A 23115-nucleotide genomic window follows, 5' to 3' on the forward strand; every position below is an offset into this window, starting at 1 on the left:
AACAAGTTAGAGTGCTATATTCGGCTATGCCGAATCTTAAATACCCTCCACCAGCAAGCTACTTTTTATTGAAACCCATTTAACTATCTAATTTTTAGATAACTTGGCAAAATTTTTGTTTCCTTATTGAGGGTACTAACATTTATGCATATGTCAATCTAATTTTAATTAGGTCGAGAAAAATGTGTATTAATAGGCCAGTTTGAAAACATTTTAATATAATTATTAACTATACACAGAACATACTCATTTTGAATTTTATCCGGATATAATCATTTAATTACGAATTAAGTGGTATTAAGTGATTTTCAGAAGTATACCTTATATGGGAGCTAAGACAACCTATGGACCGATCCGGAAGAAAAAATCCGTAGAATGATTTATATATACAAAATACAAATTTATGTCGAATTTTATCCCGATAACTTTGATTGTTAATGTGCATTTGAGTAATTTTCAGAAATGGTCCTTATATGGGAGTTGTGACCAATTATCAACCGATAAGAAAAAAAATTCGTATAATGATTTATATGCCAAAAAATTCAAGTCGAATTTTACTACAATAGATTTATTAATTAATGAAATATGTGCGTTTAGGTGATTTTCGGAAGTGAACTTTATATGTATAGGAGCTACGACCTTACACAAAACATGTTTGTGTCGAATTTTATCAAGATATCTTTATTTGTTAATGAAATATGTGCGTTTAAGTGATTTTTTTGAAGGAGCTATTACCATATATGGAACAATCCGAAAAAAAAATCGTAGAATGATTTATATGCTCACAAACATATTCAAGTCGTACTTTATCCAAATAGCTTTATTATTCAAAGAAATATGTGCGTTTAAGTGATTTTCGTAAGTGGACCCTCTATGGGAGCCTATCCGGAAAAAATTTCGTAGAGTGATTCATATAAAGACAAAACATATTTGTGTCGAATTTTATCAAGATATCTTTATTTGACAATGAAATATGTATTTTTAAGTGATTTTCGGAAATGGGGTTATATGAGAGCTATGACCAATAATGGACCGATCCGTAAAAAATTTGGTGAAATGATTTGAATGTACACAAAACGTATTTTTGTCGAACTTTATCCCAATAGCTTTAGAATTCAATGAGATATATGTGTTTAAGTGATTTTCGGAAGTGGACCTTATATGGGAGCTATGACCAATTATGGGCATATCCGGAAAAAATTTAGTGGAATAATTCATATTTATACGAAATATATTTATGTCGAATTTTATCACGATAGCTTTATTTGACAATGAAATATGTATTTTTAAGTGATTTTCGGAAATGGGGTTATATGGGAGCTATGACCAATAATGGACCGATCCGTAACAAAATTAGTAAAATGATTTGTATGTATACAAAACATATTTGTGTCGAATTTTATCGCGATATTTTTATAATTCAATGAAATATATGCGTTTAAGTGATTTTCGGAAGTGGACTTTATATGGGAGCTATGACCAATTATGGACCTATCCGGAAAAAATTTCGTAGAGTGATTTATATTTAGACTAAACATATTTGTGTCGAATTTCATCAAGATAGCTTTATATGACAATGAAATATGAGCTTTTAAATGATTTTTGGAAGTAGGCCTTATATGGGAGCTATGACCAATAATGGACCGATCCGTAAAAAATTTCATAGAATGATTTGTATGTACACAAAACATGTTTAATTCGAATTTTATCACAATAGCTTTATTCATCAATGAAATATGTGCGTTTAGGTGATTTTCGGAAGTGGACCTTGTATGGGAGCTATGGCCAATTTTGGACCGACTGAGATCTGCGTTGACAGTATGATTTCTGTTCATATTATATTTGCATGTGCAAAATTTTGTGTTGATACCGATATATTTGAGGGAGTTATTAGCGATAAACTAATTTCCGGGAATATATACCTTTGTATGGGGGCTATGGGAAATATTGGATCGATTGTAAAGATTTTCAACATAATTGATCTCTGCCATAAAAAAATAATGTGTGACAAAATTCATCGAAATATCTTTGGTAGTTTCTGAGAAAACTTCAAAAGAATGATGAAAAAAAACGTAATTTTTTTCGAGGTAGTCTGAAATTTTTACTCATAGCTTTTTACGTTGTGAACCGATTTTGCTGATTTTCAATACCAAACTGCTTAGGATAACAATAAATATTTTGGTTGAATTTGGTTGATTTCCTTTGCTTAGTTTTAACGTGAGCGTGTTTTACACAGACAGACAGACAGACAGACAGACAGACAGACAGACAGACAGACGGACAGACGGACAGACGGACATAGCTAAATCGACTCAGAATTTCATAAGGACCCAGAATATATATACTTTGTTGGGTCTTAGATGAATATTTCTTGGTGTTAAAAAACAAACATAAGCTTCAATATTTTCTTATAAAATCAAGTTAATTTATGCAAAAACTAAATATTTAATAAACAAAATAATAAAAATCATACAACAAAAGAAAAACTATCAAAAGACAGCAGGAAGAACATTTTCAACTTCCTCCCCCCCAAAATAGTAACTCCAAGAACAACAAATATTTATGAAAGTGTGAAAATAGTGAAATGACATTTAGTACTTAGTGTGTATTTCAAGTGCAAACAAACGAATAAAAATAAATCCCTTTTTTTAGTTTTTCACACTCAAAAGGGGGGAGGAAAACAAAAATAAACTATATTTTCTTGATGGTGTGATAATTATTAACAAAAGAAAAACACAACCACCGACATTCAAACACACAATATGAATGTGTTTACTGCCTTGTTATAGTTTAGATACTCATGGTAATTTAAAGGATTTTCACACCAAAAAAAAAAAAAACAAGTTAATGAGACTATTAAATGTTTTATATACAATATATATAACTATCTATAAAACAATGGAGAAGGGTATGGGCAGAGGTAGGGGTTTAAGCTTATTCAAAATACAATTAAAATCTTCAGGATATGTGGGTATGTTTGGAAGATTTATATGAGATGCGGCAAAAGGAATACAATGTTGTTGTGCGATTTTAAGTAAAAACATGTATTATTGAAAGAAGAAATTAGTCTGATTTTGTGTGTCTCCGGTAGGAGTTAGTGTTATAGTCTATCAGGCTGGAGGTCGTGGGTTTCATTCCCAGCAGAGAAACTGAGAAGACAGAAACAGAAATCCATCTTTTCTATTATATATACCCAGTAAAACCTGGATAAAAGGAGAAATTCGTAAAACTTGGTAAGTATAAGAAAGTCATTCGTTAAGCCAAACCCGACACTTGGAAACTTTTTGGTGAACAAAATGATAGCGTAAATGACGTATATAAGCTAAAAAAATTCCTTTCCAAAACACGTGTTAAACCAGAATTAATGGTCGTTGCCACGGACATGAGATTGGAAGATATAGAATATACAATGAAACTTCTGATGGAATCTGATAGTATAACCGATACGTAGAGAAGTGGAGGCTAATAGAGACTTCGGCGAAACACCTTTGATAGAATTTCAAACTAGGGATGATTGGCTTGTAGTCGAGAAGCTGTTTAGTGGGTGTGCTGTTTTCATTGATGGTTCCAAAATGGATACTGGCCAGTGTCTATATCGCTGTTTTCAACATATAACAGTTTTTCAGACTCCCTGACGAATGTAGTGTCTTCCAAGCTGAGATCATAGCGATCTAGAAAGCGACGGAACTGATACGGAATCATATCGATCCGGAGTCCGTCGAGCTGCTCTAAGAGCTTTTTCTGGTTGTAGATTCTTTTTGTAGTGTTTTGCTTCTCTGTTTTTTGGGATCTTCACTATTCGAAGGGTATCACAATGGACCTTATGGTCTCCGAGTGGATTACATATCCGTTTTTAGGTACATAACTCTTCTTAACCTAAACAAAGAAATAGAAATCTATCATAGTTGAGAGGCGATCAAGAATTTTGCTCTAAAGATTCCCGGTTATTGGACAGGACAATAATAATGACCAACAGAATTAAATAACTTGGAGTAAATCATGATCGGAAACTACAACGGAAATAGAACTAAAAAGGAAATATAGCGATCATATTCCAGAGACAGAAATGTTCGGAAATGGAACATAAAAGCTAACACTCTTAGGAAGCTGGGATACAGATGGGAATTCGAAGCAACGAGAACAGTTTTAAGATTTTAAGAGATTTACATTCACAGCCTGTTTTTCTAAAACAATTTAGTTCTCACACGAATATTTCATTTTATTACGATCAAGTTTAAAATTAGGTTTTTATAAAACATTTGAAGTTTTTCGTTTAAAAATGTCTAAAATGAAATGAGCTTTTTCTATCGTAACAGAACATTATTGCCTACGTATTTCATTTCTGAAATTTTAAATATTTTTTCATGTAGTAATAAGGTGTTTGGTGTTAACCCTAAAAAATAAACAAAAATAAAATAATTTTACAAAAAAAATGTAAATTATGAAAAAATGTTTTTTTAAAAACAACATGAAAATTGTATGCAATCTCTCAAGAAATTTAAAGGTTTTTATTGCAAATTGCATTCAGGTTCAAGTGGCCACATATTATTTCGTATTTTGGTATAATTTTCGTTGTTTTTTGGGCAAACGAAAGGCCTTTGCCTATCGTCTATTTCTGACATTTCTTTCGTTTATTACGAACGAATTCATTTTCTAAAAACCAAAAATATATGGAAAAATAAAGCCCTTTCGTTAACACTCACATGAAAATTTATTTTTTCGTTACAAAAACGTAAAGCCAATTTCGTTCGTTATTTTTAAGAACGAAGGCAAATTTTCATTTTAGAAAAACAGGCTGTCAATCACATGTAATAATAGAACGGTGAATAGGATCTTTCAAAAGGAAAACTAGACCGGATTGCGGGCACAACTTGACCATTGGAAACTAGATCAAAACATTTTGATGCGATGTTAACCGAATGATTGTAAATTTTCAAGAAATTACCTCCAGGAGACTGATTTCTGAATCATGCGTGCTTGACCCAGAAAAGAGAAATTCACATAAAGCAGCATACAAAATGCCCTGGATTCTGGAATCAGATATTGTGTTATGAGCTTGGCTATATTTCTTTAAAGTTTCTATCTATATAAATTCTATCTATCCATATTTTTAAAACTAAGTCAACGAACTCTTTAAGTAATAGAATTTCTTATTGGTAGAGCAATGGTTTTTCTCTCATCCTTCGTTTTAGTTCCTTTCTCCTTCCAGTGTTTTAAAGTTACCAATATTGTTTGCCTCGAAATTAATGACATTTAGTTTATACTTTTATACCCTATACCGCTATAGTGGGGAAGCTATTATTCATTCATTCTAATGTTTGTAACAGACAGCGACTTTTCTAAGTCGTACCAAACACGACCATCTGTCTGGCTGTCTATATAAAGCAGTTCACAAGTTTTAAGATAATTCCATAAAATGGTTGTATAAATTTTCTTTGTCCCAATAATAAAGCTTTTTAGGCTGAACAACTAACTACATCAACCAAATACAATATAGTTTAGTTTACGTATCTGATCATGTTCGTGGGTATATAAGTATTATCGGGCCCATTAAACATATGTAGACATTATGCAAATCATTATGTATGGTACTATATAATCGGCCATGCTCGTCTATAATTGCTATTTATACCCTACACCACTTTAGTGGGGAGGGTATATTGGGTTTGTGCTGATGTTTGTAACGCACAGTAATATTGCTCCTATACGAACCTTAAAGTATACCAATCGGCTTAGAATCATTTTCTGAGTCGAGTCCCAGGGACGAAGCCTATTGAAAATGGTTACGATCGGTCCATTATTTCACCTAGCACCCATACAACTGAACCCCTGAATAGGGCTTGTAAACCTTGTAATCAAACTACAGGTCACAATTTTGAAGATAATTCAATGAAATTTGGCACACGATCTTCTATAGTACCAGAGACGAAGTCTATTGATAATGGTTAACACCGGTCCATTATCTCACCAAGCCCCCATATAACTGAACCCCCGAATAGGGCTTGTAAACCCTGTAATCAAACTACAGGTCGCAATTTTGAAGATAATTCAATAAAATTTGGCACACGATCTTCTCTGTTACCGGAGACGAAGCCTGTTGAAAATGGTTAACATCGGTCGATTATTTCACCTAGCCCCTATAAAACTGAACCGGAATAATAGGGATGTTAAGTTCATCATTATGTTTAATATACTCGTATCTCGACAAAATGCTACAAAACCATTTTATATACTAGCCTTGATGACCCTCATGAATTTTTTAATTATAGGGTCTCATTTGACCATAGCCCCTATTCAAAGCCCCCTTCAAAATTCGACTTAAATGTCCACAATTTTATTCAACAATAAATGGCTTCAGTATATCTGAGTCAAGGTACAATTCAACTTAAATGCTTTATTATGAAAACTAAATCACATTTTTTTGTAATAGCTACCGGAGACGAAGCCTGTTGGAAATGGTTAACATCGGTGCATTATTTCACCTAGCCCCTATACAACTGAACCGGAATAATAGGGCTGTTAAGTTCATCATTATGTTTAATATACTCGTATCTCGACAAAATGCTACAAAACCATTTTATATACTAGCCTTGATGACCCTCATGAATTTTTTAATTATAGGGTCTCATTTGACCATAGCCCCTATTCAAAGCCCCCTTCAAAATTCGACTTAAATGTCCACAATCTTATTCAACAATAAATGGCTTAAGTATATCTGAGGCAAGGTACAACTCAACTTAAATGCTTTATTATAAAAACTAAATCACATTTTTTTGTAACAGGTGGGTATTATATGGTCGGCCTGGCCCGACTATAATTTCTTACTTGTTTTTACGTTACTGTTGTTGTGGTATCTGTAACAATATTGTAAGTTTGTTGTTGTTATCTTAAATGTAGTGTCGGGTGACATCGCCTAGTCGTATTATAGTATTTTGTATTTTGTTTTTTTGCTGACGTTAACTTGAAAATAATTTTATCCTTTCAATTAAAGTTTTTATTATATTTTTTGTTACTCTGCTTCCCATTTAAGCTTATTTCTTTACATACGATTGCTTTCTAATAGATTTTCTATAGTGTCAAGATATAATCGTTGTACTTGTAAAATGGGCTCTGGCAATTGGCGTTGCACTATGGGATGTACAAAACTAATGTTTAACAAAATTTTCACATATTGCAATTAAATATATAAATATTACATAAAAGTATACGTTTTTCAAAAAAAACAAGTAAGAGTGTTATATTCGGCTATGCCGAATCTTATATACCCACCATCAAACCTCGTTTGACTCGAACGAAACTTACTTATGTCGAATTTCATCTATATACTCGTATATTTAGGCCAGTTATAAGCGTTAAAGTAATTTTCTGAAGGGGATCTTATATAGGGGGGTAGGGTCAATTATGGGTCGATCCTCATAAAATTTGGTAGACAGAATTTGGTTCGTATTAAATTTACTTGTGTCGAATTTCATCGCTACACTCGTATTTTTAAACCATTAATGAGCGTTGCAGTAATTTTCTGAAGGAGACCTTATATGGGGGTAGGGTCAATCATGAACCGATCCTCATAACATTTTTTAGATAGATTTTGACTCGTATGAAAATTACTTATGTCAAATTTCATCTATATACTAGTATTTTTAAGCCAGTAATGAGCGTTAAAGTCATTTTCTGAAGGGGACCTTATATGGGGGTAGGGTCAATTATGGACCGATCCTCATAACTTTTTACATAGTGATTTTGGATCATAAGAAACTTACTTATGTCGAATTTCATCGCTATATACGTATTTTTAAACAAGTTATGGCTGTTAAAGCTGCTTTTCGAGGGGCCACTTGTATGGGGGCTATCCGAAAACGTGGACCGATATTGCCCATTTCCAATACCAAACAAACCTTACCTATAAGAAATATTTATGTGAAATTTCAACCCTCTAGCTCTTTCCATTCGGACTCTATCGTGCTTTCAACAGACAGACAGACAGACAGACAGACAGACGGACGGACATACGGACAGACGGACAGACATGGCTAGATCGTCTTAGAATTTAATGAGGACCCAGAATATATATACTTTTGTGGGTCTATAATCAATATTTCGATGTGTTACAAACGGAATGACAAAATCAATATACCCCCCATCTTTTTTGATGGTGGGTATAAAAAAAAAAAAAAAAAAATCATGTATTTTGTATAAAACATTTCGTATTTATATTTTTTCTTTTATAAATATGAAAAAAAAAAAGAAATTTCCCATTGTTTTATGTTTGAGAAAAAAGAGTACAAAACAACTTTCATAAAATATGTACTGTGTAAAAGTTTAGATTGAATATTTTTGTAAATAGAGAATAAAGAATAAAATTATAGATTGTAGTTTAATTGAAAAATGATTTTTATTGAAGAAAGCGATTACTAAAATTTGTTTAACATTTAATTATAACTTTAATAGGAAGATGAAAAGCGAATTTTAATAATGAACTGTAAAATAGGCATCAGTGCCTTCACCAATTGGTACCAACGACCTAGAAAAATCCAATAATTTTCCCAATACGTAGATATATAGAAGATAGATAGATAGATAGATAGATAGGTAGATAGATAGATAGATAGATAGATAGATAGATAGATAGATAGATAGATAGATAGATAGATAGATAGATAGATAGATAGATAGATAGATAGATAGATAGATAGATAGATAGATAGATAGATAGATAGATAGATAGATAGATAGATAGATAGATAGATAGATAGATAGATAGATAGATAGATAGATAGATAGATAGATAGATAGATAGATAGATAGATAGATAGATAGATAGATAGATAGATAGATAGATAGATAGATAGATAGATAGATAGATAGATAGATATAGATAGATAGATAGATATAGATAGATAGATAGATAGATAGATAGATAGATGTAGATAGATAGATAGATAGATAGATAGATAGATAGATAGATGATAGATAGATAGATAGATAGATAGATAGATAGATAGATGATAGATAGATAGATAGATAGATAGATAGATAGATAGTAGATAGATAGATAGATAGATAGATAGATAGATAGATAGATAGATAGATAGATAGATAGATAGATAGATAGATAGATAGATGATAGATAGATAGATAGATAGATAGATAGATAGATAGATAGATAGATAGATAGATAGATAGATAGATAGATAGATAGATAGATAGATAGATAGATAGATAGATAGATAGATAGATAGATAGATAGATAGATAGATAGATAGATAGATAGATAGATAGATAGATAGATAGATAGATAGATAGATAGATAGATAGATAGATAGATAGATAGATAGATAGATATAGATAGATAGATAGATAGATAGATAGATAGATAGATAGATAGATAGATAGATAGATAGATAGATAGATAGATAGATAGATAGATAGATAGATAGATAGATAGATAGATATAGATAGATAGATAGATAGATAGATAGATAGATAGATAGATAGATAGATAGATAGAGCGACGACGTAGCAGGAAGCTAGGAGAAATATTGGACCTCCTTACTATTATGGTGTAGGGTAAAAAACGAATCTTGGATGGTCAAATTGGGTGATTAGCGGATCAGAACAAGATTCCAAATTTAAGGAATGTATAATGGGAACGCAGACATACATATGTTTGTATGTATGAAGCAAAGATGTTTTTAAATCTTAGGAAATATTTCCGTGTGAACAGTTCAAATAAAAATCCTTAATTACTTATTTCTATTAATTACTCACAATAAATCTTAAATATAAAAATCTGTTTAAACTGTTTAAACTTTTAATTTAATGAAATTTTCATTATTTTCTTTTTATTTTACAAATAATTGAAAGAAAATTACTGATTTTATGTGGTTTCGAAACTCAATACGAATATAAACAGTGTTTGAAACAATTTCTCTTTTGTTGTTTTAGTTCATTTTATTATTAAACGAATATTGGTGAAAGAAAGAAAAAAAAAATTCGAATATTTATAAGCGAAAATCAGCTTAGGGGCTCATTATCCACGTTTATAAATAATGAACAAAATAACACAAACACACAACAACAAAAAGGGAATTAAAATGAAAAAAAAAAGAAACAAAAAATATTTTTAATTAATTTTTTAACACAAAAAAAGTCCTGAAAACCAACTAACAATAACATGAGAAAAAAATGGTACGCGAAAGTAAAAAAAAAGTTATAAAGAGAAGTGGGGGTAGCGGTTGGTGTTTGGTTTCGGAAGGATGTGTTGCAGCACGCGAAATATTATTTTATAATTTCCTGGGTATTTGAGTTACCAGCAGAAGAAACAAAACAAGAAATAAGTTTGTTTTTTAAAAGTGTTTTGGTAAAAAGTAGAAAAAACTTGCTTTTTTAAAAATTCGTTTACTTTGATAATTACTTTTTTTTAACAAGTATTTCTTTAACAATTTTTTTCTCAAAGGTGTTTTACTTAGTATATCAGTTTATCAGGTGTAATGCAACCACACACTTTTACAAACCTTTAAATAAAATATATGTATGTTTGTATGTAGATGTTATTCTTTCTCTGTCAAAGATTTAATTATTTTGTAGCCCATTCATTCAATATGCTTTTGTAAGAGCAGGGGGGAAGAAAGTAACAAAAACAGTCGCCTTTTTAAAATTCATTAATTGATTTTGGTTTATTTGAAAAGGGATTTGTTTTCTTTTTATAATTTAATTTTTTCTTAAACAATTCTACTTTTGTTGTTCTTTTGAGTTTCTTATTAAACCGCAAAAACAACTTTGGGATACAGTAATGTGAACCTTGCAAGGGTTGGCAAATGGTTTATGAGAATTTGGTATTGAAAATCAAGCATGTATGTGTAAACTAAACCTATAATGGTCTGATCAAAAATAAAATAACGTGTACCGATTTTATTTACAGAAAAATATATATTGTTATCACAAGGACTCTAAAAACTGATTCAAAGTTGTACATTCCTGTTACCACAAATCTCATGTTAAGTCTTAACTCGAAAAAGATTTTATATGTTGTTCATTTTCCAAATAAATTCAATATTTATCTTAAAGTTTTTTTTTTCTACCATAAAACCCCAATATTTTGCTGTTTGCTAGTAAAAAAACAATAACAAAAAAAAAACCTAAACAGGGCTTCTTATGCTTAATTAAATATTCATCAAACACAAAAGAAAACTTTTAAATACTCATCACTAACAAAGTCCGCATCCCGTAACAGAGGAAGCATAAGAAAACATAGGATAAGGCAGGATATATTTGGATATTTACTTAAGAATAAGATTTTATGTAACAACTACTCATATGTGGAGTTAAGAAAAATCTCATTACTTTCATATTTACACATTTAAATACTATTCCGGCAGTTTTAAACTGATTAATACTCCATTTCCAACTAGAAATAGAACAGAACTAGAACAGAACTAGAACTGAACTAGAACTAACTAGAACTGAACTAGAACTAACTAGAACTGAACTAGAAACTGAACTAGAACTGAACTAGAAACTGAACTAGAACTGAACTAGACTGAACTAGAACTGAACTAGAACTGAACTAGAACTGAACTAGAACTGAACTAGAACTGAACTAGAACTGACTAGAACTGAAACTAGAACTGAATAGAACTGAACTAGAACTAGAACTAGAACTGAACTAGAACTGAACTAGAACTGAACTAGAACTGAACTAGAACTGAACTAGAACTGAACTAGAACTGAACTAGAACTGAACTAGAACTGAACTAGAACTGAAACTAGAAACTGAACTAGAACTGAACTAGAACTGAACTAGAACTGAACTAGAACTGAACTAGAACTGAACTAGAACTGAACTAGAACTGAACTAGAACTGAACTAGAACTGAACTAGAACTGAACTAGAACTGAACTAGAACTGACTAGAACTGAACTAGAACTGAACTAGAACTGAACTAGAACTGAACTAGAACTGAACTAGAACTGAACTAGAACTGAACTAGAACTGAACTAGAACTAGAACTGAACTAGAACTGAACTAGAACTGAACTAGAACTGAACTAGAACTGAACTAGAACTGAACTAGAACTGAACTAGAACTGAACTAGAACTGAACTAGAACTGAACTAGAACTGAACTAGAACTGAACTAGAACTGAACTAGAACTGAACTAGAACTGAACTAGAACTGAACTAGAACTGAACTACTGAACTAGAACTGAACTAGAACTGAACTAGAACTGAACTAGAACTGAACTAGAACTGAAACTAGAACTGAACTAGAACTGAACTAGAACTGAACTAGAACTGAACTAGAACTGAACTAGAACTGAACTAGAACTGAACTAGAACTGAACTAGAACTGAAAAAAAACTAGAACTGAACTAGAACTGAACTAGAACTGAACTAGAACTGAACTAGAACTGAACTAGAATTGAACTAGAACTGAACTAGAACTGAACTAGAACTGAACTGAACTAGAACTGAACTAGAACTGAACTAGAACTGAACTAGAACTGAACTAGAACTGAACTAGAACTGAACTAGAACTGAACTAGAACTGAACTAGAACTGAACTAGAACTGAACTAGAACTGAACTAGAACTGAACTAGAACTGAACTAGAACTGAACTAGAACTGAACTAGAACTGAACTGAACTGAACTAGAACTGAACTAGAACTGAACTAGAACTGAACTAGAACTGAACTAGAACTGAACTAGAACTGAACTAGAACTGAACTAGAACTGAACTAGAACTGAACTAGAACTGAACTAGACTGAAACTAGAACTGAACTAGAACTGAACTAGAACTGAACTAGAACTGAACTAGAACTGAACTAGAACTGAACTAGAACTGAACTAGAACTGAACTAGAACTGAACTAGAACTGAACTAGAACTGAACTAGAACTGAACTAGAAACTGAACTAGAACTGAACTAGAACTGAACTAGAACTGAACTAGAACTGAACTAGAACTGAACTAGAACTGAACTAGAACTGAACTAGAACTGAACTAGAACTGAACTAGAACTGAACTAGAACGAACTGAAACTAGAACTGACTATAAATCTGAACTAGAACTGAACTAGAACTGAACTAGACCTGACTAGAACTGAACTAGAAACTGAACTAGAACTGAACTAGAACTGAACTAAACTTAACTCGAACTGAACTAGAACTGGAACTAGAACTGAACTAGAACTGAACTATACTGAACTAGAACTGAACTAGAACTGAACTAGAACTGAACTAGAACTGAACTAAACTGAACTAGAAAGAACTAGAACTGAACTAAACTGAACTAGAACTGAACTAGAACTGACTAGAGCTGAACTGAACTGAACTAGAACTGAAGTAGAACTGAACTAGAACTGAACGAGAACTGAACTATAACTGAGCTAACCTGAACTAGAACGAACTCTATCATGAAGTATGTTCCGCCGAGTTCGGTCCGGGAAAGAAACCCAGAACTGCTGGTATAAAACATATCTACTGTAGCTGTGTTTACGGAAAAGACAAATAAGTCCTTAAAGTTTTTAACGATTAGTTGATATTTACACAAACACATAGACAGTTGAATAGACACACAAATATGTTAAAAGTCTTAAAAAAATAGTGGTATGAGAAATTCAAATTTCTACTAAGAATACATGTCCGTTTTAATCAATAACAACAAATCATTGGTTTACTTTGTATTTTAAATCCTACAATTAAAACCCTTTCTTTTTCATATACATATGTATGTATGCATAACCCCATAACTAGCTGCCTAAATGTATACTATGCATTTTATTTCATAACAATACAACGTATTGTTTGTATCCTTTTCCTTTGTTGATTTTAAAATATTCTAATTCTACTTAGTTATTCCCTTTTGGGACATTAAAAACTCATTTCCACTCTTTTTGGTTGTTATTGTTGTTGTGTGTTCCCAAGCATTCGTGCGTTTTGCAGTTGAGTCTATTCCGTCATTGTTTTAACAACTTGTTGTTCATTTGCTATTTCTGTGTTGTGTTTTGGGTTGGTTTTACTTGAGTTTGACTAAAAGTTTTTAAGATTTTATTACCCCTTTCATTGTTCTAGTGTTGGGATTCTAACGTTGCCATTTACTGTTGTTGTAGTTGTTATTTAAAATTCAAATTCAATTTTATTTAAACATATGCAAAGTTTTATTTTCGAAATACAAACAACAATAAAGTAAATAGATAAACTTTAAATAATTTTCCAAGTGTCTGCTGAAGTATGTGTGAGCTATAAATAGGGTTTTTTTTTAATTGGTGTGGGATTTTTTAAGTGTAAATTGGAAATTGTTCAATTCCATTTAGGAAGTATTCTTGAACATTACATGGTCATTATCACGACTTTCGACCCCATTAGAGCCTTTTTAGAGCTTTTAAAAATTCGCAGGTCTATTCTAATAAGTTCTTAACAATTCAGATCAGAATCAACCGGTGCTCTAATATTGACCCGTTTTTAAAGGTCCCGGGGATTTGTAGTAACTGGAATAATATAAATGATTTTTAATCCTATAAAAATTGCATTATTTAGTGATACACAGGATTCAAAAAAAAAAAAAAAAAAAAAATAATATTCCCAACTTTGTTTAGTGTACGGCTAACCCTGGTATGCAAGTAATTGCACAGATATTCTTTAAATAGTCGATACCTCATATGAGTATGTGTGAATCCATTAAAAATCACTTTGTTTCGAGGGTATAAACGTTACTTCGTTATTTAAGGACCTGATATAAGTATGAGTAATAAGAAAAATATAAACTATAAGGATTTTATTAAATTACAGTTAGTTTTTCTTTAGTATTGGGTTGGTGTTGCCTTTTTAACGTTGTTTATTTAGTTTTGTGTACTTAATATTCGATTATAACAATATTTGTGAGGGTTGTTCCAATGGGAGGGGTTTCTCATAATTTAAGTCAAATTTCTTACATAGCAGGGAATTTTTCATTCAGGTTCATATTTTTGATTTAAAAATGTTTTTTTAATTTCCCCTAAACGTAAAAGTTCTAGTTCAGTTCTAGTTCAGTTCTAGTTCAGTTCTAGTTCAATTCTAGTTCAGTTCTAGTTCAGTTCTAGTTCAGTTCTAGTTCAGTTCTAGTTCAGTTCTAGTTCAGTTCTAGTTCAGTTCTAGTTCAGTTCTAGTTCAGTTCTAGTTCAGTTCTAGTTCAGTTCTAGTTCAGTTCTAGTTCAGTTCTAGTTCAGTTCTAGTTCAGTTCTAGTTCAGTTCTTGTTCTGCACTTTTCTAGTTCAGTTCTAGTTATGTTCTAGTTCAGTTGTAGTTCAGTTCTAGTTCAGTTCTAGTTCAGATCTAGTTCAGTTCTAGTTCAGTTCTAGTTCAGTTCTAGTTCAGTTCTAGTTCAGTTCTAGTTCAGTTCTAGTTCAGTTCTAGTTCTAGTATCTAGTTCAGTTCTAGTTCAGTTCTAGTTCAGTTCTAGTTCAGTTCTAGTTCAGTTCTAGTTCAGTTCTAGTTCAGTTCTAGTTCAGTTCTAGTTCAGTTCTAGTTCAGTTCTAGTTCAGTTCTAGTTCAGTTCTAGTTCAGTTCTAGTTCAGTTCTAGTTCAGTTCTAGTTCAGTTCTAGTTCAGTTCTAGTTCAGTTCTAGTTCAGTTCTAGTTCAGTTCTAGTTCAGTTCTAGTTCAGTAGTTCTAGTTCAGTTCTAGTTCAGTTCTAGTTCAGTTCTAGTTCAGTTCTAGTTCAGTTCTAGTTCAGTTCTAGTTCAGTTCTAGTTCAGTTCTAGTTCAGTTCTAGTTCAGTTCTAGTTCAGTTCTAGTTCAGTTCTAGTTCAGTTCTAGTTCAGTTCTAGTTCAGTTCTAGTTTAGTTCTAGTTCAGTTCTAGTTCAGTTTAGTTCAGTTCTAGTTCAGTTCTAGTTCAGTTCTAGTTCAGTTCTAGTTCAGTTCTAGTTCAGTTCTAGTTCAGTTCTAGGTCAGTATTGACCGATCCTCACGAGAGAGTACAACATCAGAGTATTGAACAATCAGAGTTTAGATTCGTTTGACACCCATTCGTCGATCATGTTCGATATCGTGCCGAGAGGAATATGAATATCCTCTTTCATAATTGGCTCTCTACGATCGAGTTAAGAATTTTGTGAGATGCAACACTGTTCACGTTGATGTTAATGATCAATGTCTCCAGATTTAGTTCTGAAAAATTTTCCATATGTATCGATATTGTTAATTTCAGTTTGGAACAGCTACCTAGCAGTTATTATGTAAACAAATGGAGACCAAAATAACAGCACAGAACCCATAACAGCTATCTAGCCATTAGAATAGACAGAGAAGATCAGAGTTTGCAGCTAAGTTTTCACTTTATTGTATTCATATTCCGAGGGCTCTGCCAAAGTTTGGTATATGTAGTCCAAAAATGTATTGCTTAGGTTTTATACGAAGGTCCCATGCTCAATTCGAGCTTGCCTCAATGCGTCTGATTATCGGAGTTTTTGTTTAGGTTTCTATTGTTTTCTATCAGAAAAGTTTACCATAGATTAGTATAGGCCTTAAATACACTGTCGCCCAATGGCTCATGCAGGAGCTAATATTTATTGTTATTTTATTTAGTTTGTTTTGTTTAAATTATTTATTTGTTCTTTATTTGATTTATTTGTTTTATTTAATTTCTTTATTTGTCCCTTTAAATTTCTTTTATTTCTTTAATTTGATTTATATTTATTGAGCCACCTTAATGTTGTTTATAATTGTATGATCATTGTTGTTATTATTTTGTTCATATGACCGTTAGGATTTTTTATATTGTTCTTTTTATTCCCTTTTGTTCTTATTTGTTTACGAACTAAACGCACTTTGTCCCTAAATTCTACTGCAGTATTTTCGTTAAGTTTTTTGTTTGTTTGGAATGTAACAGTTAGTAAATATACATAACAGAAAGAAATTTGTAGGCTCAGTATTTACTGGCTTTAATATTAAAGTTTAGTTTGTTGGGGACAAAGACTGCGGTAAGTGGTTCATATTTATATAAATATTATTTTTTGTAATAATTTAAATTTTTTATTAGAAATAAACGTTTACACCCTTGCATCATAATTTTAAACAAATTTGTGGTTCTTTTTGGGTGTTTGTTAAACTCGCTGTCCTCAACATAAGGCTCAAGTCGCAGCCAGCGACAAATTTTATTTCGCAATCTTTGGTGCGATTGTAGTTCCTTGCCTGCCGGAACGAATTTTATTGGATTTAAATGTTTTTTGTGGTTCCTTGCCCGCCGGAACATTAATACGTTTTTGTGTAAATTTATGTAAGCGGTTCCTTGCCTGCCGGAACAAATTTTATTTGTACTTTTGTGTGAATTTGTGGTTCCTTGTCCGTCGGAACAAATTTCAATTGGAATAATTTTGTGGTTCCTTGCCTGCTGGAACATTAAGAAGTTTTGTGTGAATTTATTTGAGAGGTTCCTTGCCTGCCGGAACATAAAATAAATTTGGTGTGAAATTTTTTGTGGTTTTTTGAGAAACCTTTTGTGTATTTGTGGTTCATCATGCAACGCTCCCCTGCAAGAAAAAGTCAGCGCTTACAGTCAACAATGAATCAGCCTACTAGTGGTTCCTCGTCTGCCGGAACAAAAGTTGGTTCCCAACAAATGACTGCTTCTGCCGCTGAAGTCTCTGCCCTGCCTGCCAGTTCCCTTGCCGCTGGAACATCATCGACTCCCACTGCCGCTGGAGTGCCTCCACCAAACGTAAGTACCAGTGTCGCCTATTCAACCCAACCATCTAAAGTTGCTCCTTCTATTGCCGAGGTGCCTGCAAGTTCCATCGTTGCCGGAACGACGTGTACCGTAGCCACCACAGTTGCCGCCAGTGTTCAACCTAACCAACAAAATTTTTTGAGCTCTGCTGTTCAGCCGCCGTTGCCCCAGTCGAGCTACAACAACAATTTAGAAGTTCTCCAAAGCCAGATAAATGTTCTCCAGGCCCAGTTGTTAAATGCCCAGCGTGCTTTGTCCATCGCCATGAACAATAATTCGACGTCAAGCTCTTCAGCCGCCATGCCACAGCCATCCAATATGGCGCCGCCAGTAACGGGTACCAGTGAAGCCAACGTTGACAATTCTGCCTCAGCCAACGTCGACTGTGCTGAACGTCGGACGCCATTTTCTTCCGTAAGCTGTAATGAAAATAATTTTTTGATGCCGTCAAATATGCCGTTGTCTCAAAATGGTGGCTCGATGCTGGTGCATAGAAAAATTTATGACTTGCCGGAATTTAATGGCGTCCCTGAAGATTGGCCCATGTTTTCAACAGCTTTTAACCAGTCTACTGCCGTTTATAATTATAATAATTTTGAAAATTGTTTGAGGCTCCAAAAGGCTTTGAAGGGCGATGCACGGGAATGTGTGAAGTCGTTGCTGATCCATCCAGATAATGTGAGTATGGTTATGGAACAATTGTGTTTTCAATATGGTCGGCCCGAAATGCTCATCCGTTGTCAGCTGCAACAAGTTAAAGAAATTTCGCCCATTAGTGAAAGTGCTATCGACAAACTTGTGCCTCTTGCTGTTAAAGTGCAGAATCTAGCCGCCTTTTTGGAAACTGCCAATGGACAACAGCATTTAGCAAATCCTACACTGATGGAAGAGCTGGTCGGGAAAATTCCTATGAGTAAACGGATGGAGTGGGCCTGCTACGCCTCAACTATAAAGCCATATCCTACAGTTTTGGATTTTAGTAGGTGGCTCAAAGGTGTTGCTGATTTAGTAAGAATGGTGCAAAGTTCTAGTGGAAATCGTCAAAATAATGAACCAAAAAGAAAAGTTGTCCTCCATGCCGCTGATGGTCAACATAAACAAGAATGCTCTCTGTGCCAGGCAAATCATAAAATATTTGAGTGTAAAAAATTTGGTTCATTGAGTGTGCCTAATCGTTGGAGTGAAGTTAAGAAATTGAGGTTATGTTTTTCGTGTCTCGGTAGTGGACATTCAAGCCGATTTTGTCGTTATCGTAAGACGTGTCCCGTTGATGGTTGCCTAAGAAAACATAACAAATTATTGCATGATGTCAAAATTAATAATACGGTTTCATCTGAGACTCCTGGTCCAAGTGGTTCATCGAATGGAAATGAGTCTGTGCTTAGTTGTGTGTCCAAAGCTACAGATAAAAGTGTGTTGTTATTTCGAGTGGTGCCAATTGTGCTTTATGGTCCTAGTAACAAAGTCGAAACATATGCGTTGTTGGATGAAGGTTCTTCGGTTACTATGGTGGACAGCTCCTTGGTGAAGCAACTGGGTCTTCAGGGGCAACAAAGCAGATTAAATCTACACTGGTATGCTGGTAAGGCGTCACAAGAAATGGCGACTGTGGTTCATTTGCAAGTAAGTGGAATTGGTAGGCAGAGGAAATATGCGTTAAATAATGTTTATGGAGTTTCAAATTTAAAATTGCCGGCCCAAAGTTTAAATATGGATTTAAGTGATCATCCTGGTTTGCCTATTAAATTATACGACGACGTAGTCCCTAAAGTGCTTATTGGATTGGATCATTGCCATTTGGGGCTTCCCGATGAAATTGTGCCTCTGGAAGAAAATGGTCCATATGCTGCCAATACTCCTTTAGGATGGGTCGTATTTGGTAAAATGAAGGGTAAGTCGTCTAATTCCCATTTGTGTTTGTTGTCGGTTCAGCCTGAGCAAAGACTCTATGATTTGGTGGCAAATTATTTCGAAACGGAGAATTTTGGCGTGAAGATATTGCCAGTCATAGAATCGAAGGACGACTTACGGGCTCGGCAAATTATGAAAGAAACAACAATAAAAATTGATGGACGATTCCAAACTCGGCTCTTGTGGCGTACTGATGATGTTGTGCTTCCAGACAGTTACCATATGGCTCTTAATAGGCTCGTTGGCATTGAACGAAAAATGAAAAGATGCCCTGAATTTGGTGTCGCCTATAAAACCATAATGAAGGATTATTTGTCGAAGAATTATGTACGTAAACTGTCGCCCATAGAAGCTGCTGATGTATGCCCCAGAACTTGGTATCTTCCGCATTTTGGAGTGGTCAACCCAAATAAGCAAGGAAAAATTCGGTTGGTGTTTGATGCTGCCGCATCCGTTGAAGGTGTTTCTCTCAATTCAAACCTGCTTAAAGGCCCCCAGCAATATAAGCCGTTGCCATCTGTTTTGTTCAATTTTCGTGTTGGTGCTGTAGCAGTGTGCGGGGACATAAAAGAAATGTTTCACCAGGTACTTGTGGCTCCTGAAGATAGATGTTCCCAAAGGTTCCTTTGGCGTGAAGATAATAGAGAACCACCCGATTGCTATGAAATGCTTGTTATGACTTTTGGTGCTGCTTGTTCGCCTTGTGTGGCTCATTATGTTAAAGAAACAAATGCTCTGTGTTATCGTGATCAATATCCTCGTGCAGTGAAGTCTATATTGGATCATCATTATGTGGATGACTTTGTGGATAGTTTTCCTAGCTCTGCAAGGGCCATTGAAATTTCGCAACAAGTACGCAACATCCATAAAGCAGCTGGGTTTGAACTACGTAACTTTTCATCTAACTCTTCGGAGGTAATTGTGGCTCTTAAAGGTACTGTGGAGAAACCGGTGAATTTTTCCAGCGATTTTAATGAGCTAAAAACGGAAAAGGTACTTGGTATGTATTGGCAACCAAAAGATGATACTTTCAGGTTCAATTTAAAGTTCCACAATGTGAATGCTGGTGTTATGGAAGGTGTAAGGTCTCCAACTAAAAGAGAGCTGTTGAGTGTGGTTATGTCCGTTTTCGACCCACTTGGGTTTTTGAGCCACTATATGATAACCGCAAAGTTGTTGATGCGAGAAGTTTGGAGACATAGCATTGGTTGGGATGAAGCACTGCCCGGTGAAATTGTTGATGTGTGGAATAATTGGCGCCAAGGTCTTCAAAATGTTGAAAAGGTCAAAGTACCTCGGTGTTATTTTGGAAATGGTGTTCCTTACCGCCTGGAACTACATGTTTTCGTCGACGCCAGTGAAGACGCATTGGGAGCCGTGTCATACTGGAGGTCAATAAATGCCCATAATAAAATTGAAGTGTCTCTTGTGGCTGCCAAATCTAGATGTGCCCCTTTGAAGATTATGAGTATTCCTCGGCTCGAACTACAGGCTGCTGTTTTGGGTACTCGGTTAATGGTTACAATTTTGAAGGAACATTCCGTTAAGGTATCAAGGATTATTTGTTGGAGTGATTCTACAACTGTAATAAATTGGATTGGCTCAGAAAGTCGTCGTTACAAACCTTTTGTTGCCCACAGAATAACGGAGATACTTGAATCTACTAGCCCTGCAGATTGGAGATGGCTGCCAACAAATCTAAATGTTGCGGATGAAACTACAAGAATGAAAAGCCAAGTTGATTTTTCTGATGATTCCCGCTGGTTGAATGGTCCTAAATTTCTTTATGATTCTGAAGATAATTGGCCCCAAAAGGTAAACGTAGCCCCAAACGAACAAGATTCGGAAGAACTTCGTCCAAAATTTGCTCTATTGGTAAATACTGATGCAGTTATTAATTATACAAGATTTTCGTCCTATTTGAAACTAAAACGTACAGTAGCTTGGATGTTACGTTTTATAAACCGCTGCCGAAAGAAGATTAGTCCTGATGAGGAGAATGGTTTAACTGCAGTCGAGTTAAAAAATGCTGAAATATTGCTCTGCCGTCAAGCTCAACGAGAGCATTTTTGCAAAGAAATTGAAATAATTGAAAATGAAGGTAGTTTGCCCAAAAGTAGTGAATTGTACGCCCTGTGCCCTTATATGGATGAAAATTCATTACTTCGTGTCTATGGTCGTGTTGATGCTGCTAGCTGGTTACCATTGGATATAAGGCGTCCGATTATATTACCGTCGTTCCATCCTGTTACCGAGTTGTATGTGGCCCATGTACACGAAAAGATGAAACACCAAAATTTTGAATCCACAATATGTGAAATTAGAAGATCATTTTGGATTCCTCGCCTTAGAAAAATTTTGCATAAGCGTGTTTCTAATTGTTTTATTTGCAGATTTCGTCGTACATTGCCGGTGCCACCACTTATGGGTTCTTTGCCAAAGGACAGGTTGACTCCATATATTCGTCCCTTTTCCTACACTGGTTTGGATTACTTTGGCCCACTTACTATTACAATTGGTCGTCGCCATGAAAAACGCTGGGTGGCTTTATTTACTTGCCTGACCATAAGAGCCATCCATTTAGAAGTCGCCTTTGATTTGTCCACAGATGCGTGTATTCTTGCCATACGCAACTTTATAAATAGACGTGGCCTTCCTACAAGACTCAGGAGCGACAATGGAAAAAATTTTGTTGGTGCTGATCAAGTAGCCAAGCGGTTCAGTGAAGTATTTGATGTGGCTCGTATTCAAGATGAATGCTCTACGAAGGGTATAGACTGGCAGTTCAATTGTCCCCACAATCCTGCGGAAGGTGGTATATGGGAACGTATGGTCCAGTGTGTCAAACGTGTCTTGCAGTCAACTTTAAAAGAATCGGCCCCCCGAGAACATACGTTGCAAAGTTTCCTTATTGAAGCGGAAAATATTGTGAATTCTCGTCCCTTAACGCACTTGCCCTTGAGCCATGAAGATGAGGAACCACTAACGCCGAATCATTTTTTGCTGGGTTGCCCTAATACATCGCAAACTTCTGCTGGGGAAATAAATGTTCAACCAATGGTCCTGAGAAAGCAGTGGCGCATTTCCCGTCAGTTACGCGATCACTTCTGGAAGCGGTGGATAAGAGAATATTTACCAACGATGACTAGACGTTCCAAGTGGTGTCAACGTACGAAGCCCATTGCTGTTGGTGATTTGGTCCTAATTTGTGATCCAGTCGTGTCTCGTAGAGATTGGAAGCGTGGTAAAGTTGAAGAGGTATTTAAAGGGAGAGATGGTATTATTCGTCGTGCTAATATTCGCACTAGTACTGGATGTTTAATGCGCCCTGTTTCCAAGCTGGCTATCCTTGATTTGGAATAGTGAATCGTAGCCGATCCACGGGGGTGGGGATGTCGCCCAATGGCTCATGCAGGAGCTAATATTTATTGTTATTTTATTTAGTTTGTTTTGTTTAAATTATTTATTTGTTCTTTATTTGATTTATTTGTTTTATTTAATT

General features: G+C 34.4%; 1 protein-coding gene across 1 annotated transcript; it reads left to right on the forward strand.

The window, feature by feature from the left end:
• Positions 1–17537: 17537 nt before the first annotated feature.
• On the forward strand, positions 17538–22976 carry LOC119607318. The gene has a single exon (XM_037961181.1). The coding sequence runs from the start codon at positions 17538–17540 to the stop codon at positions 22974–22976; it is 5439 nt and encodes a 1812-aa protein (XP_037817109.1).
• The last annotated feature ends 139 nt before the right edge of the window (positions 22977–23115 follow it).

The sequence above is a fragment of the Lucilia sericata genome, unplaced genomic scaffold (genome assembly GCF_015586225.1).
Source record: "Lucilia sericata isolate MDLA Ls3-8-SP2 unplaced genomic scaffold, ASM1558622v1 Contig000687F_arrow, whole genome shotgun sequence".
Taxonomy (NCBI): Eukaryota; Metazoa; Arthropoda; class Insecta; order Diptera; family Calliphoridae; genus Lucilia; species Lucilia sericata.